The following is a 17,763-nucleotide window of genomic DNA, read 5'->3' as shown; positions in this document are numbered from 1 at the left end:
CTCCAACTTCTAAGCCAGCTAAGTCCTTCTCACCCTGCATCGCTCTGACCTCCTCACCTGCCTTCCTCTTCTGCTTTAAAACACCTTTGAGTACACTGGGCCCTCCTGGATAATTGAGGATAATCTCATTTTAAGGTCAGATGATTAGCAACCTTAATTCCATGCACAACCTAAATTCCACTTTGCCTTGTAGCATGACATCTTCACATGTTCCAAGGATTAGGAAGGGGACCCCCTTGGGGTGGAGCATTATTCTGTTTACCACACCATCATACCTCTTTTTCTCAAGCCATAGTAATATTGGGAGAATAAATGAGCTAGTAAATATGTACAGTAGTCATAACTATCATATTATTCATTTCACACACACACACACCAAAAACAAACACAAAAACTTGAGCACTTATCATGTGCCAGGCACTATGTTAGATAGTGGGGAAACAGGATGGTAAATAAGATCTCCACTAGTACATTCCAGCAGAGGTGGACAATCAGTAGACCTAGAGACTGGCAGACAGATCAATCAATCAGTAGACTGAGAATAAATCTATTAACTAGATCTAGATGTTATGAGAATAATAACAGCTCGTACTAAGTGCAACAACACAAAGTAAAACAGCAGGACTGGATGGCTACTTTCCAGTGAGTGATCAAGAAAATCCTCTAGGATAGGGTAACATTGGGGCTGAGATCAGAATGATAAGAAGTGCCCCCTCCAATGAGAAGATGTGAATCAGAAGCAAGTTTGCATAGAACCCAAAGCCAGGAGGTAGTGGGAAGAGCTGTGAGAGTCTAGCATCTTACCCCGGGGGCACCATCAACACTGAGTTAGGGCCTACAGACTTTTTAAGAGCCACAGAAATGTTTAAAACCTTTACCAAAAAAATTATTGATTCCAAGATACCCAAAGAAAACTGTGAAATTGAAGTGAATAAATATTTAATTGACATATTCATACTTCATTGATTGTTAAATGTAAGTCATAAAATATTCATTACATTTGTAAACAATTTGTAGGTTAAATTTTTTCACCTCTTCAAATTCCCAAGTATACACAGAGTTCTTACAAACCAGAGTCAATCATAAATTAGGGGAGTTTATCATAACCAAATAATTATGAAAGCACCAATTAAAAAGCCTTTTAAAATAATTTACAGCAAAAACAATTTTTTAATGTGGAATGTTGGGGCATTTAAATATGTTTAATAAGATGTAAGGGTAGGGCCTCCAGAAAGGAGTTGTTAGCATCTACAAAAGTCTTCCCTGGACCAGGGGCATTTAGTACGACCCTGAAGAGAACCTACAGCCCAAACTCTGGGCAGCATAACATCCAGCACAAATGGAGGAAGCCTCTGCTGTCAGCTAAATCCAATAATCTCCAATTACCTTCCCAGAAATGGCTCAATCCTTTACCCCTTCCCCTTAGTTGGGGGTTAGGGCACAAAAGCAATCTCCTGGACAGCAAGAAAAATCACTGTCAAGAGGTGAAGCATTTCCAAGATCAAACACAGTAATCACCTACAGATGTAAGAGCAAAATAAGCCTAACGTGTCCCCCCAGTAATTTGTCCATGCTGCTGGTTTCTTGTTGCACACCGCTCGGGTCCCCCAGGGTCTTCCCTGGGTTAGGCGGAGACAGGTGTGAACAGCAAGTGGGGGCTGAGGCTGTTGATCCAGGAAGTGTGTTAATGAACTCAAGGGAAAACTCAAGAAAAATGTAAAAGCTGAAAAATGGACTCAGGACAATTTCCAGGCTGCCTAGATGAGGCTGAGGCTGTAAGGATATGGACAATGTGGAGTCTGCAATCCTAGTTGGGTGGGGAGAATGTGAGCATGTGAAAGCCATTACAAAGCAAAACCTCTCTGGAGGCTAACAGAATTAAGTACAGAAGGGAGGGAGGGCATAGAACAATGGAGTTAGCCAAAAGGAGTGAGCCCAATAGGACCCTGATAATGAGGGAGGCTTTTCCAGGGACTCCAAGGGTGGCTGAAGACTGAGGGCAGGGAGGCACCTGTGAATGCCTGAAAAACAGCACAGCTCTCCACACTCTGAGAATTTCATGGGCTCCATGAATTCTTAATGTGGTGTTCATTTACTGCATAAATAATGGTGCTCATTTACTGCACAAATAAGCCTGCAACTCCAGTGGGAATCAAGTCATAGTATCTTTATTTTCCACTCTCTCACAGTCTTGTCCATGTGTATATAAATTTCAGACAGTGAAGATGTATGCACAAATACATACTGGTTTTTTTTTTTAGTGTTCTATTATGAACATTTTTTTAAAAGATTTTATTTATTTATTTGACAGAGACAGCAAGAGAGGGAACACGAGCAGGGGGAGTGGGAGAGGGAGAAGCAGGCTTCCTGCTGAGCAGAGAGCCCGATGCGGGGCTCGATCCCAGGACCCTGGGATCATGACCTGAGCCAAAGGCAGACACTCAATGACTGAGCCACCCAGGTGTCCCATATCATGAACATTTTTTTATTGTAATATATTTAGTATTTACCATTAATATTTTTAACAGCTACATAACTTTCCAAGAAAAAGGTACACCAAACATTATTTGGCTTTCCTCTAGAATTCATAGCATGTACAGGCTGTATCTAATTCTTGGCTATTGGAGATAACTTTATTATCTATCTTAATGCATGTAGCTTTTTCCCTTTTTAAGATTATTCCCTTAACAGAATTTTTCAAACCTGGGTGAAAGGTAAGTGACAAACTGCTTTTTAAAAGCACTGTACAAATGTACACTTCCACAAGCAGAATAAAGAGTATAAAACATTACCAGTTTGGGACTCTGTTCTCGATCCTAGCGTTTATCCTTACACCTTTTGAAAAGGCATTGTTTCTATAGACATACCTCCTTTTATTGATTTGCTTTATTGCACTTCACAGATACTACATTTTTTTTTTTACAAGGTGAAGGCACAAGACTTCAGTGGAGGAAGTAACTGCAGATGTGGTGGAAACAGTAAGAGAAATAGAATTAGAAGTGGAGCCTGAAAATGTACTTAATTGCTGCAATCTCATGATAAAAAAACTAAGAGATGGGGAGTTGCTTCTTACAGATGAGCAAAAAAAGTGGTTTCTTGAAATGGAAGCTACTCCTGGTGAAGATGCTGTGAAGATGTTGAAATGACAACAAAGGATTTAGAATACTGCATAAATTTAGCTGATAAAGCAGGGGCAGGGTTTGAGAGGACTGACTCCAATTTTTAATTAAGTTCCCCTGTGGGTAAAATGCCAAACAGCATCCTTGCTCCAGAGAAATGGTTCACAAAAAGAAGAGTCAATCACTGCACCAAACTTCACTGTTGTCTCATTTAAGAAACTGCGACAACTACCTCAACCTTCAGCAACCGTTACCCTGATCAGTCAGCAGCCCTCACCGCTGAGGCCAGACCCTCCGCGCCTGCCCCCCCCACCCCCGGCGAAAAGCTTATGACTTACTGAGAGCTTAGAGGATGGTTAGCTTTTTTAGCAATAAAGTATTTTTTAATTAATGTATGTACATTGTTTTTAGGGGCCTAATGCTATTGCACACTTAACAGACCACAGTAATCTTTTATACGCACTGGGAAACCAAAAAATTCATTTCACTCACTTTATTGTGATACTTTTTTGCAATGGCCTGGAACCAAACCTGCAATATCTTAAAGGTTTGCCTGTCCATTGTACTGACATGGAGAGAGTTCCAAAACATACTGGTGCACTTAAAAGAAAAAAAAAAACAACAACGCAAGGTGCAGAGCCGCAGATCCATGTGGTAGTGTCAGTACTCACACATGTGCGTGCTTCATCACAGTTTCCATGTGAATGCATGGAAAATTCCTGCCAGATTCAACAAACTATTAATCCCATTAGTTCTGGGGAGGTGAAACCAAGATGTGCAGTTGGAATATACCCCCTTGGTACTATTCAAATTTCTTGTTACTTTCACTGTAATTTAAAATTACTTCAAGAAATAGAAAAAGAAGGTAAAACCATCTGAAAGGCAAGGCCACCACAAGGGTTAGAATCCTCACCATGGCCACTGATTAGTCAGATAACCCTAAACGAGTTCCTTAACTTTCCTAAATTCCAGTTCCCTCACCAAAAAATGAAGGTAAGTGACACAGGATCTTAGCATCATGCCTAAATACAAAAGCATTCTGCGTTTACAAGAAGGCACCATCATGTCTTCTTCAGGCTCCAGACTGACCACTTGGGCTTTCACACAATAATGTTTTATTTTGTTTTGTTTTGTTTTGTTTTTAGCATTTACTATGTGTAAGCCAGGCATGTATAGTTGTTAGGGAGAAAACAAGGTAGAATGAGAAAGTCTCTGTATTTGAGAAGTATCAACTATCTGCTCCTTTTGCCCCTGTTTTCAATTATTCCTTTCAATAGGAAGAATGGCAATGCTTCCAAGGAGAAAATAATTAGGGGAATATCAGAGGTAAATCATTAATTCTTACCTCAAACAAAGCAAATTATAAATATTAATTCTACAAAAGCCTAGTGAGTGGATCAGTTCAAGACCAGATTGCCCAAAGAACATTCTGAGTCCCATGCCCCCCACCCCCACCCCGTGTGAGTGAACACGGCACGGAGCACATACTTTATTTGGAATGTTGACATCGCTGCCCGCTGCCAGAAGCACTTTGCCGCCTTCTTCATGACCTCCTTTAACAGCCAGAAAGAATGGTATTTCTCCATTCTAAAAAAAGGAAAAAAATTAAAATTAATCGCCCTTTGGCAAGGAATGAAATTACTTGAGAAACAGCATGTTTTCTCCCTACCTTTTATGTATTACTCTTAATGGATAGCATTTGTTGAGCATCTATATGCCAACTTATATTGCCAAGACTATATGCCTTGGCAGAGTTAAAAGCACAGCTCTGTGAGGTCAGGATTAATATTAACCCATTTTACAGAAAAGGAAACTAAGCCTTAGCTGGAAAGGGACAAGACTAGTATGCAAATTCAGCTGTTTGGCTCCAAAGCCTGCACCCTCGCCTATCCTGTTATGCTGCCTCCTTGCAAGCTTTCCATCCACCATTTATACCCTTAATCTTTATTAATTTATCTAGCAAACATTTATTTCTCACTTACTGCCTGTCCGGCGAAGGCATTGTGATTGGAAAGATGAAACACTGCCCACAAGAAGGGAACAGCCTAGTAAGCAAGATAATCATGGAAATACTAGTTACAATGCAGTGTGAAACTTATCAAAATAGATATATAGATACAAATGGTGCACACTTGTACCAAGTACAGCTTTAAAGTTTAAAACTGATTTAAACTGTTGTGTGTCCTTTAAAAAAAACAAACAGTAATACTCTTTCTCAGTAATTAGGTTTCCTGAAACTCATTATGATAAATATTAGTAGGACAAAGTGAGAGCTTAGTTTAGGCCAAAACGCAGAAAGAAAAGAAGGAACTGGTATCACACAATACATGGATATTTCCCCCTCCTCATGAAGATTCTTTCCTAAAAATACCGGGAAGAAATGCAGAATTCCTTCCCATTCCTTAACCATCTCCCTCCTTGGGCAGTATTCTGCTTAACAAATGCATTAGTTCAAATTCAGAAGGCTTTACTTGTAGCTAATTAGATATGAACAATCCTGTCAAGACGGATGCAGGAGCATGGAACTAATGTCCCCATCTCAAAGGGATGGAAAAATTGTATCCATGCTGCTTTACCTGAGTGCCTGGGCCTGCCATCTGTTACAAAGGAATTTCTCCCCATAATAGGCCTTCTCATTTTCCAGGAAAAGAGATGCCAAATGGCAAACCACAGTGGGGAAAAGCATTAGCAAAAAAATGTGAAGGAAAGAATTCACATCTTTAATATATCAGGAGTCTAATAAACATTTGTACCTTTGACCCAACAATCTTACTTCTAAGAATATACCCAAAGGAAATAGTGAGGAATTCAAACTACAGTTTTTATACAAAGAGGTTTGTGACAGCATTACTTTTAAGAAAAGGAAAATGAAATAAAACGTCCAAGAGCTGAAGAAGAGTCAAATGAACTCTGGGCAGCCGATAAAAATATATATGCATAGGAACACAAAGAAAATGGAAGGAAAATATTTCCAACATCTCTAAAATAATCATTTCAGTGTGAAAAAATACAAGAACTACTATTTATATTTATTTTTATCTTAAATTTTTAACTGTATATTTCTGGTTTATGTTTTGTAGTGTATTAATTTAATTATAAATGTATATGTGACAGATGCACACCCAAACTTTCCTTACTGATAGGAGTTTGCTACCAAGCCTCTTTAGAGACAACTCCTCTAGGGTATATTCATAGGGGTCACTCCAACTGGTGCAGCAACAGCTTACAACAGGAAACACAGGCAGCCAAGGACTGTATGAATATTGGGGTCCTATCCAAAAGGCTAATATTATCACTAGTCATTATTTTGTGCAGATGAAACCTATCATAATCTGCAATGACAGTTAGTTGGATTTTATGAGCTCTCTCCAATGTGCCCTAACTCAAAAATAGCTAAAAGGTGAAGTCCAAGTGCACACATTCCAGTGGTAAAGTATTAGAACAGGGCAAACATGATTAAGACTTTCAATTAAATCCTGTGACTACAGGGGGCATCTGGGTGACTCAGTTGGTTAAGCATCTGCCTTCAGCTTGGGTCATGATCCTAGCATCCTGGGATCGAGTCCCACATCGGGCTCCCTGCTCAGTGGGGAGTCTGCTTCTCCTTCCCCTTCTGCCTTCCACTCCCCATGCTTGTGCTCTCTCTGTCAAATAAATAAAATCTTAAAAAAAAAAAAAATCCTGTGGCTATGATACCTATATTGGTTTGTGAAGGCCAATCACACCTAAGATTTACCCTAGGTGATTCATGTTTTGTTTTGTTTATAGCTTCTCACACATCATTCATAACTTTTATTCAAGAGGATCAAATTCTCGAGATCTTCTTTAAATAAGTTAAACCAATTAAACCTGATCATCATTATGCCAGACAGTCAGAAAACACACACAAAAGTAAACAAATGAAGGCTCTATTTTTGTCCATGATCCTCAAGTGAAAGCTTGGCTTAACTGCCCCCAGAAACTTGAAGAGAATAAAATGAGGATAATAGCAATATATACCACGGGTCCAAACTCATATACTGCACCCAGACCACACCAGTGATAACAGACGCCATCTGTTGCACACTTACCATGTGCCAGGCGCTATTCCTGGTGCTCTGTGTGTGACATCGCCTTCCCATTTAAACCTCACTATGGCCTTAGGAGGCTATTTGACAGAAGAGGAAACTGAGGCTAAGAGGGGCTAAGGACTAAACCCAAGATCACCTACCTAGAAGACTGATGGAGCCAAGACCTGACCCACACAGTCAGAGCCCTGCTTTTAATCTCTGGGTGTGCAAGTCCAGGGATGCAAGGGACTAGCCTGGTGGGCTTCTCTGGTCCAAAGAGAACACCGACTTGGCCCAGACATCATGGAGGCTCACTCTCATACCCTTCCATTTTCATTATGTTGCCCACAGTTGCTACTTTTATGGTCATAAGCCACCAGTTCTAAGTACCAGCTTATTTTAACGTATCTGGGATCAGGATGCATCTCACAATCTCAGTCAACCAGATAGTAGATGTGATTTTGTTGTCACTGCTTGCAGTGTGCATTAAATCAGAATGGGTGTCAGCTTAGAAGAAAATCTCAGAAACTCTAGTGGGGTACCCTTTAAAGAAATGTTGCATCGCAAGCACCTCTGAAGGCAAAAAGGACAGTATTTTGTTTGGAAAAGCAAAGACATCGAGACTCTGAGTAAGAAAGTGATTTAGAAGAATCAAGCTCAGTGTGAAGTTCAGGAACCAACTTACCTTTTTTATTTGTTCCTTTATATGTGTCTAATGAAAAATCTAAGATAAAAGTCCAAAAAACTCTTTCAAGAAGTATTAACTATTCTAAGGGACAAAAAAAAGCTTGTATGTGTCATGGTTTAAGTGGCGGCATTATTTTTTCTTAGTGTCATATAAAATAATGATATACCTTATAATCACTGGTGCCTTAAATTAAATGATTATCTTCTTACAGAATTGCTCAGAGAGATACCAAAGAGCTCTTTCCAAAGAGACCGTGTAGAATTCATTGACCCAAAGGTTAAAAGTGACTATCTAGAGCAGATGACTCACAAATCTGCCTCCACAGCCACAGCTTCTCCACCTAAGCCTTCGCCCAGTTTCCATCCCCCTAACCTCCACTGAACCCCAGAGAGTTTCTGTCTCCCCACTGCTCCCCACCTGAATGTACGTGCACCCTGCAGGTGCCTCAGAGTAAAGTCCTCCAAAATCCTTATTACCGATTTCAATCACCTGCTCGCCTCTGCTCAGGGGCAGGCACTACCCCTTCCCAGTAATCCAAACCGGCGAATTGGGCATCAAAAATTCTTCCCTCTCTCTAACCCTAGTCACAAATCCTACGGCCTCTGCCTCCTCCTATTACTTCATCCTATTTGCTCCCTGTGAGTGTCCTGGTGGTAGGTTTTCTCCATAGCTCCTGATTTAGCAATTTCCAGTATCACCTGACTGGGTGTCCCCACCTCCAGGCTCTCCAGGCACCAAGCCCCTCTTCAAACCACTGTGACAGTCACAGGCCTATACCCAAAATGGAGTCCATCTCTCTTTGCTGCTTAAAACCCTGCAAGGTCTACAAATCAAAGCCAAGCCCGCCCCCTGGTGAGCACAGCCCTTTTTAATCTCTGCCTTGGCCCTCTCAGCTCCCACCTCTTTTCATGCCCTTCTTGGCCTGTAGGCTTCTAGAATAAGAATACATACTCTACATAGCATAAATTACATATTAAATATTTTTGAGGGAATGGGTGAATAAATGAATGGATTAACAAATGACTTGCTGGGATACTTTAAAGAAAAAAGAAGGGATTTTTTAGCATGACATTTTACACTCTGCAGCACTAACACCTTTGTTTTCCTCCCATGAAAGCCACTCCTCCCACCCTTCCACTTTTGAGTCTTGTGCTTACCTATAATGAGCAACTTCACGTACCTCATTGATCTCATTTATTTCTTGCCATTGGGTTAGCAGCACCTGGACTGCAGGACTGTGACCATGCTTTGCCGCAAGATGCAGGGCAGCATTCCCCTCCTGCAACAGAGACAAACTCATGATAGAGCCCTCTGCACTGAGCAACATGCCCCTCCAACAGGGCTGAAATGGGGCTCCTGAGAGGTTTCATTTTGATTAAAGCTGTGGTCCAGAGTGTGGGCCACATTATCCATGGTTTCAAGTGAAATTTACAATTTTTTAAAGTTTCAAATGAAAAGACATAGTTGTTTGAACCAGTAGGGAAAAACCATCCATGCTCCTTGTTCTACCTTTGCTGCTAATTTGCTAACAAAAAGTGAAACAATTTAGAAGCAATCCCATATGACCTATGTGAAGGTAAACTGGTGAAAGATTTCTGGGAGATAGTTTAGCAATGTATACCAAATGATTTAATGTGCAAAACTTTTGGACGCACAATTCCATGTGTATGTATGAATTCCTCTTAAGAAAATAATCAAAGATGTGCAGAAAGATATGGGTGTCCATTAGGGTTTCCCTCCCCAGTCAGGTGAGACTGAGTCTCCAGCAGACCTCAGGGGAGGAAAAGAGGAAACTGGAGTTAACAGCGGAAAAATCCATGTAGTCTGTTGACTTCACAAACATTTATGGAGTGAAAATTAGCAATCTGGATGTTCCACTGCAAAAGTAGGTTCATTTTATCTGGATATTCCATACTCTGACTGTAGTAACAACTGAACATTCCTGACCAAAATGACATCACTAAATCTATATACCAGGTGTCACTCCCCTTTCTCTTGTTTTCAGCAAAGAAATGAGTCCAACTCACCTTGTCCTTTTCTGAAGTGTGTAGATTAAGGAAGATAAGTTTTTCTATCATTTCAGTGTGGCCCCTGTCGGCTGCCCAAAGAAATGGTTTTCTTCCTTTCTGAAAATCAATCACAAACCTCCAGTGTTAATTACACATTTATTGGACAAGCAAGACAACTGACAAGATGGACAGCAGTTTGATGGTTACAAGGAGACCAAGACGGTGCTTCTGGTCATGGCGTGTAGGCCCTTCCCAGGCAATAATAATCTCTGTAAGTCCCAACCAGATCCAGTTCTGAGTTGTTGCCCAAAATTGTGGGAACTCCCCATCAGCACAGAATCATTTTTATGGGGGCAGAAAAGTACTGTTCAGAAGCGTTCCTCCCAAGCACCTGGGGAAGTGCCAACTCACAGCCAGACAACAAGATTCATTTTCAAACGTAGGATTTCTACCAACTTTCCGTGTTTATTGTTTTTTTTATTTTTTTATTGTTGTGTTAATCACCATACATTATATCATTAGTTCTTGATGCAGTGTTCCATGATTCATTGTTTGTGCATAACACCCTGTGCTCCATGCAGAACGTGCCCTCCTTAATACCCATCACCAGGCTAACCCATCCCCCCACCCTCCTCCCCTCTAGAACCCTCAGTTTGTTTTTCAGAGTCCATCGTCTCTCATGGTTCATCTCCCCCTCCGACTTACTCCCCTTCATTCTTCCCCTCCTGCTATCTTCTTTTTCTTTTTTCTTAACATATGTTGCATTATTTGTTTCAGAAGTACAGATCTGTGATTCAACAGTCTTGCACAATTCACAGCGCTCACCATAGCACATACCCTCCCCAATGTCTATCACCCAGCCACCCCATCCCTCCCACCCCCCACCACTCCAGCAACACTCAGTTTGTTTCCTGAGATTAAGAATTCCTCATATCAGGGAGGTCATATGATACATGTCTTTCTCTGATTGACTTATTTCACTCAGCATAACACCCTCCAGTTCCATCCACGTCGTTGCAAATGGCAAGATCTCATTCCTTTTGATGGCTGCATAATATTCCATTGTGTATATATACCACATCTTCTTTATCCATTCACCTGTCGATGGACATCTTGGCTCTTTCCACAGTTTGGCTATTGTGGACGTTGCTGCTGTAAACACTGGGGTGCACGTACCCCTTCGGATCCCTTCATTTGTATCTTTGGGGTAAATACCCAGTAGTGCAATTGCTGGATCGTATGGTAGCTCTATTTTCAACTGTTTGAGGAACCTCCATAGTGTTTTCCAGAGTGGCTGCACCAGCTTGCATTCCCACCAACAGTGTAGGAGGGTTCCCCTTTCTCCACATCCCCGCCAACTTCTGTCGTTTCCTGACTTGTTAATTTTAGCCATTCTGACTGGTGTGAGGTGGTATCTCATTGAGGTTTTGATTTGGATTTCCCTGATGCCGAGCGATGTTGAGCACTTTTTCATGTGTCTGTTGACCATTTGGATGTCTTCTTTGGAAAAATGTCTGTTCATGTCTTCTGCCCATTTCTTGATTGGATTATTTGTTGTTTGGGTGTTGAGTCTGATAAGTTCTTTATAGATTTTGGATACTAGCCCTTTATCTGATATGTCATTTGCAAATATTTTCTCCCATTCTGTTGGTTGTCTTTTGGTTTTGTGGACTGTTTCTTTTGCTGTGCAAAAGCTTTTTATCTTGATGAAATCCCAATAGTTCATTTTTGCCCTGGCTTCCCTTGCCTTTGGCGATGTTTCTAGGAAGAAGTTGCTGTGGCTGAGGTCGAAGAGGTTGCTGCCTGTGTTCTCCATTAGGATTTTGATGGACTCCTTCTCACGTTTAGGTCTTTCAGCCATTTGGAGTCTATTTTTGTGTGTGGTGTAAGGAAATGGTCCAGTAACTTTCCATGTTTATTGAATAGTTCTATCATTCAACTATTTATTGAGAAGCTACTAGGTGCCTAGCAAGCACATCACACATTAAGCCTTGCTTTACTGATAAAAATGTTTGAAGCAGAAATTCTCCAGGACTTAATATTTAGATGGCTCAATCAGACATGGAATTTTATCTACTGCTTCTTTTTTTTTTAAGATTTTATTTATTTATTTGAGAGAGAGAATGAGAGATAGAGAGCACGAGAGGGAAGAGAGTCAGAGGGAGAAGCAGACTCCCTGCTGAGCAGGGAGCCCGATGTGGGACTCATCCGAGACTCCAGGATCATGACCTGAGCCGAAGGCAGTCGCTTAACCAACTGAGCCACCTAGGCGCCCTCTATTGCTTCTTTTTAGGCCTTCCTTTCTTGCTCATATTTTTATCTCCAACATTCACCAAAAATCAACAGGAATACTCTTGAGAACAGGTCTATATGAATTGGAATGGAAAAATTAGGCAACATCCAGAGAACATAGCTTAATAAGGATGTTTAGGTATGATTTGTTGGGGAGGAAAGTTCAAATGTAGAATTTTCTGACTGTGGTAATTTCTTAAATTTTTCACACTGCCATTGAAGGGTCCATTTGCAATAGCCAAAATGTCATCAAGAAAGTGAAAGACCCACAGAAGACTTAATTTTCAAACTCAGGATATTTTTTTAAAAGATGTTATTTATTTAATCTGAGCGAGAAAGTGCTCGCACATACACAAGCAGGGGGAGAGGCAGAAGGGAAGGGAGAGGGAGAGACAATCTCAAGCAGATTTTGTGCTGAGCATGGAGCCCTACTCAAGGCTCAAGGCAGGGCTCAATGTGGGGCTGTCTCACAACCCTGACATCATGACCTGAGCCAAAACCAAGAGTCAGACATTTAACCAAATGAACCACAAGGCACCCCTCTAACTCCAGATATTTAAAAGAAGAAAAAGGAAGTTGGGGGGCAAGATGGAGGCAGAAGTATTTTCTTCAATTAAAGAAAACACTCACAAATTGGCTTGGTGTGTTATTAACCAAAAGCTTAGCAAGATGTTTGAAATGTGGAAAACAAGATACAAGCCTCTTTATAAGAAGGTTCCTAAATCTGAGATTTGTTATCTGATCTGCTAATGCAGGGTAATGAAAAGATCATGGAGACTGTTAACTTGAGACAAACAACACATGATTCCCCATTAACTGGGAAAAAAAGGAAGGATAAGGAAGGAAAATGCTGAAATAATAATGGCAAAAAAAAAATGTCTACAAGGATCAGCCCTATGGAACTCTGTACTCACGCATTTATGGAAGCTGGAGAAACAAAGTAGTACAAAAATTTTTCCTAATTCATTATTCTTGAGCCAGACATGTTTGCCAATGAGGCCTACATCCCCAACCTTCAACCCTGGAAGGCTTGGCTCTCATCATCATTCTCATGAGTTCACTAAGGAAGTGGAAAGAGAAGAAACGGATTGCTTGGGCCCCCAGTTTTCTGATTTTCTGCAAGTTATTAGACACCTAATTGAAAAACAGAATTTAGTCTTAATCCCTGAACAACACTTTGGAAATGACAGACCAAAAATTATTGTGTCTGGCTTATACAAATATCTGCAAATGGTGACAATGGATAAAGGTTTATATTTAAAAAAATCACAAAAAAGGATGTGTGAGAGACATGATTATACACTACATGAAAACATTTAGTCACACACCCTTATAAATTATTTACTTATTTGTTCCACAATTATTGAGCATCCATGAATATGCCAGATATTGTGGTCAGCAACAAGAAGCTCTGAGTCCAACAGGGAAGATGGACACATGAGCAAGTAATTATAATGAAATGCAGTAACTGAGAGCTGGTGATATGTGGGGGTACATAACTCAGTATGAGTGTGTGTTTGTGGGTGGGAAGGCAAGTGACAAGAAATGATGGAAGAAGGCCTTTTAAATTGCTAATGCAAGGGAACAAGAGACAAGAGCACTGGTGGTGACATTTTCCCCTGGGAGCCTGTGCCCTGTTTTTCTAGAACTGTTAATCACAGGCTCCTGCTTCTTCCACAGTCTATCCCTTGGTCACATTGTTTGGCTCAGGGATGGTCACATGCCAAGCTACACCAATCAGAGTCAACTATGGGATATTTTTCTGGCACATTCTGTTTGTATCTAGAGTCATCGGCTAAGCAGTCATCAGCCCTCTTTGTCACCTGACAAGAAGAACCCACCTAAGAATGAAGCCAGCACAGTGGCAAGCACACATGAAAAATGCAAAAAGAGACAAGAGCCCTGCTGACATCATGGGCGCTGCTGGATTCAGACATACCTGAAGTTACCTGTGCATGAAGTATTTGAGTGAGTCAATCAATTCCTTTTTTTTCTTTTTTTAAAGATAGATTTATTTATTTATTTGACAGAGAGAGAGAGATAGCGAGAGCAGGAACACAAGCAGGGGGAGTGGGAGAGGGAGAAGCAGGCTCCCCGCTGAGCAGGGAGCCCAATGCAAATGCAATTTCCTAATTAGGGGTCATTTTTATCACAAGCAATGCTTATCTTGTTTGCAGTGACACAGAGCCAAAAAGCTAACCAAAGTTTAAATTCTCATGCAGAAGCAAAAGGGGTTTTGTTAGCCCTTTACCCACAGAGACCATAAATAATACATGAGGGTGTTGTGTCCTAGAGTAGACATCTGCTGCTTTGTCTCTATGTTTCTTTCTTCTAGTAACAGCAGCTTCATTTTCCTTTAGAGAACTTCCCCAATTATATACACATGTACTCTGCCATTTATCCATTTAGTGCTGTCAACTGCCAGGTTTTAACTGGCCCATGAAGTTAACCCATGCTGGTCACAGTGATCAGTTCAGGATTGGGCAGATGATTCAAGCAGGGCCAAACAGAGTCGTTCCTGAGATTTATATATGAACATTTGATGATAGGAATTTTCTTTTTTTTAAAGATTTTTTTAATTTATTTATTTGACATAGAGATAGAGAGCACAAGTAGGCAGAGAGGCAGGCAGAGGGAGAGGGAGAAGCAGATGCGGGACTCGATCCCAGGACCCTGGGATCATGACCTGAGCCGAAGGCAGCCGCTTAACCAACTGAGCCACCCAGGCGCCCAGGAATTTTCTTTCTTATGAATCAAAATCCATAAGAATATCCGTAAGAGGGGCACCTGGGCGGCTCTGTCAGTTAAGCATCTGACTCTTGGTTTCAGCTCAGGTCATGATCTCAGGGTTGCGAGATCACGCCCCAAGTCAGACTCAGCACTCAGTAGGGAGTCTGCTTGAAAGTCTTTCCCTTTCCCTCTGCCCCTCCCCCCACTCATGCACACATGTGTGCTCTCTCTCTCTAATAAATAAATAAATAAAATCTTTAAAAAAAAAAGATTATAAGAATATCTTGAAACTGCTAGGAGCAAGCTTTCCCAGCATGTGGAGAGTGTATCTATCAATAATGCCAACAGAGAGACAACAGAGAGTTAGAGAGGAAGGAAAAGAAGAGCTGGATCCAGCCATGCCTCAAGCCATTCAGATACATCCTCACACTCTTCAGTTAGCAATAAATAAATTACCTCTATTGCTTAATCTAGACTAAACTAGATTTTTATCACTCATAACAGAAAAAAGTCTAACTAATACATAGTTAGCAGTTTGGGGACAAATACTATTAGAAATACCAGGGGTCTGTTCAACTTTTTTTTTTTTTAATTATGTTCAGTTAGGGGCGCCTGCGTGGCTCAGTTGTTAAGCGGCTGCCTTCGGCTCAGGTCATGATCCCAGGGTCCTGGGATCGAGCCCCGCATCGGGCTCCCTGCTCCGCGGGAAGCCTGCTTCTCCCTCTCCCACTCCCCCTGCTTGTGTTCCCTCTCTCGCTGTGTCTCTCTCTGTCAAATAAATAAATAAAATCTTTAAAAAAAAATTATGTTCAGTTAGCCAGCATATAGTACATGATTAGTTTTTGATGTAGTGTTCAACGACTCATTAGGTGTGTATAACACCAAGTGCTCATCTGTTCAACTTTAAAATGGCCTTACTCTTGGGGGCACCTGGGTGGCTCAGTCAGCTAAGCATCTGCCTTCGGCTCAGGTCACAATCCCAGGGTCCTGGGATCAAGTCCTGCTTCTCCCTCTGCCCCTCCCCCTGTTCCTGCATTCACACTCTTTCTCTCTAATAAATAAATAAAATCTTAAAAAAAATAAAATGCCCTTACTCTTACCCTTGGCTGCTACAAAGACTTGCATTTCTGCATGGCTAAACAAAGTGACAGAGGACCCACCCCCAAAGAAAGCCTAATCTGATAAGTAATAGGAGGTTATCACAGATGAAATATTTTTCCTCACCAAGAAAACAGCTATTACTTTAAACTTTGGATGCCCTTTAAAAATGTTATCAGCAAGAAAAAAAAAAATGTGAAAGCCAAATTACACAAAATAAGGGCATTTAAAGTAATCCATATCTTAGAAACATATCAGAAGGTAGAATAAAGATGAAGTGACAGTAAAATGAGATATAAATCTTTTCTCCCATTTTAGCCTACATTATTAGAGAAAATAACATCAACTTTAAAAATACATGTTTTTTAAAAAAATATATAGTTTCTTACCATGTCTTATTTCCTTTTTTAACCACCAAACCCTTCTAAAATGCTATTCAAGTTGGCCTCTAGCCAGTACAGTCCCCCGGGACTGACTCCTACCTGCAAGGCAGGGAGATCTTCCAGCCAGGACAGTGGAACCTGGCGTCAGAACTCCCATTTCAGAGAAACCACAGTGCCTTCCCAGCTCAGGATCCCGATTCCCTTTCCTAATTAATGAAAATAAGGAGGGGCCAGAATTTCTGTTATCTTTTTTCCTTAATTAACACAATGTCTATTTAACCTGTTTTAATTCAATGTATTTAAATTGTTAGCATGTGAATAATTCTGAGAGGTTGCAACTGTTTATTAGAAATTATTTTTCATTTTTAAGTTTATTAGCAGGGTTATCAAATCTGACAGGTTAACAAATTCAGCAAAAATTTCATAAACAGCCACTATAAATGGCTACCCAAAGTCCAAACTGACCATCCTTTCCCACAGCGACCCCAGAGATGATGGGAGGAGAGCCTCTGAGAGGAAACCAGGGAGAACCCAGCACAAAGCCCCCCAGTGCCCCGTGTGCAGGTCTACCCCCCACGACATTTCCCGTTACCCTGTGACCCTCATAACAGAACCCCGGCATAAGGGAAAACCAAGCAGTTTCCTTAATAATTAGAGATTTGAGAGGGAAAAAGAAAGTTGCCATGAATTAAAAAGTGCCGAAGGAGGGGCGCTTGGGTGGCTCCGTCGGTTAAATGTCTGCCTTTGGCTCAGGTCACGATCTCAGGGTCTTGGATCGAGCCCCGCTTTGGGCTCCCTGCTCAGCGGGGGTCTGCTTCTCCCTCTTACTCTGCCTGCCGCCCCCCCAACACCCCCCCCCGGCTTGTGCTCTCTCTCACGCTGTCTCTTTCTCTCTTTTTTTAAAAAAAAAGTGCTGAAGGAGCAGCGTGTTAAATATGCAGTCACGAAACTAGGGTGGGTGGGGTGAGGTCCCCCCCTTGCACACTGGAGCCCTTAAATACCGGCTTCAGGTCCATGTAAGTAGGTATGTCTTCCCAAATCCCCTCATGCTCATTATTCCCAACCCTCCAAAAAGGGAAGCTTCTTTGCATTTTGATCTCTAAAGACTTCCTATAAGATTCCTTTAAACCAATGGAAGTTCCCATAAGTCTACAGCTGAAACCAACCTAACAGGGTACCACCAAACTCTTATGAAAATATTCAACAACTATTCATATACTCTAAGGCCATTCCTTTCTCTGCCCCTGCTCCACCCCAAACATTTTGAGTACTTATTTTGACCACTAGATGGAAGTTCACATGTAGATTCAAAACATCTATACTACTTTACCAATAACTTCTCCTGGCTGCTCTAATCTCTCTCCCCTGGAGAGGCCACAGAGCTGGAAGAAACCT

The 17,763-nt window shown here is 41.2% G+C and overlaps 1 protein-coding gene across 1 annotated transcript in view; it reads right to left on the bottom strand.

The window, feature by feature from the left end:
* The window catches only part of ANKDD1B (ankyrin repeat and death domain containing 1B), a 66,052-nt gene that overhangs the window by 18,661 nt on the left and 29,628 nt on the right, over positions 1-17,763 (bottom strand). Inside the window, 2 exon segments of the mRNA XM_027604413.1 lie at positions 9,037-9,135; positions 9,884-9,982. Coding sequence (XP_027460214.1) covers positions 9,037-9,135; positions 9,884-9,982 — 198 coding nt within the window.

This window comes from Zalophus californianus, chromosome 5 (assembly GCF_009762305.2).
Source record: "Zalophus californianus isolate mZalCal1 chromosome 5, mZalCal1.pri.v2, whole genome shotgun sequence".
In the NCBI taxonomy this organism is placed as follows: Eukaryota; Metazoa; Chordata; class Mammalia; order Carnivora; family Otariidae; genus Zalophus; species Zalophus californianus.
Note: the sequence above shows the minus strand (reverse complement) of the source record. Positions and strands in the feature narration are given on the sequence as shown.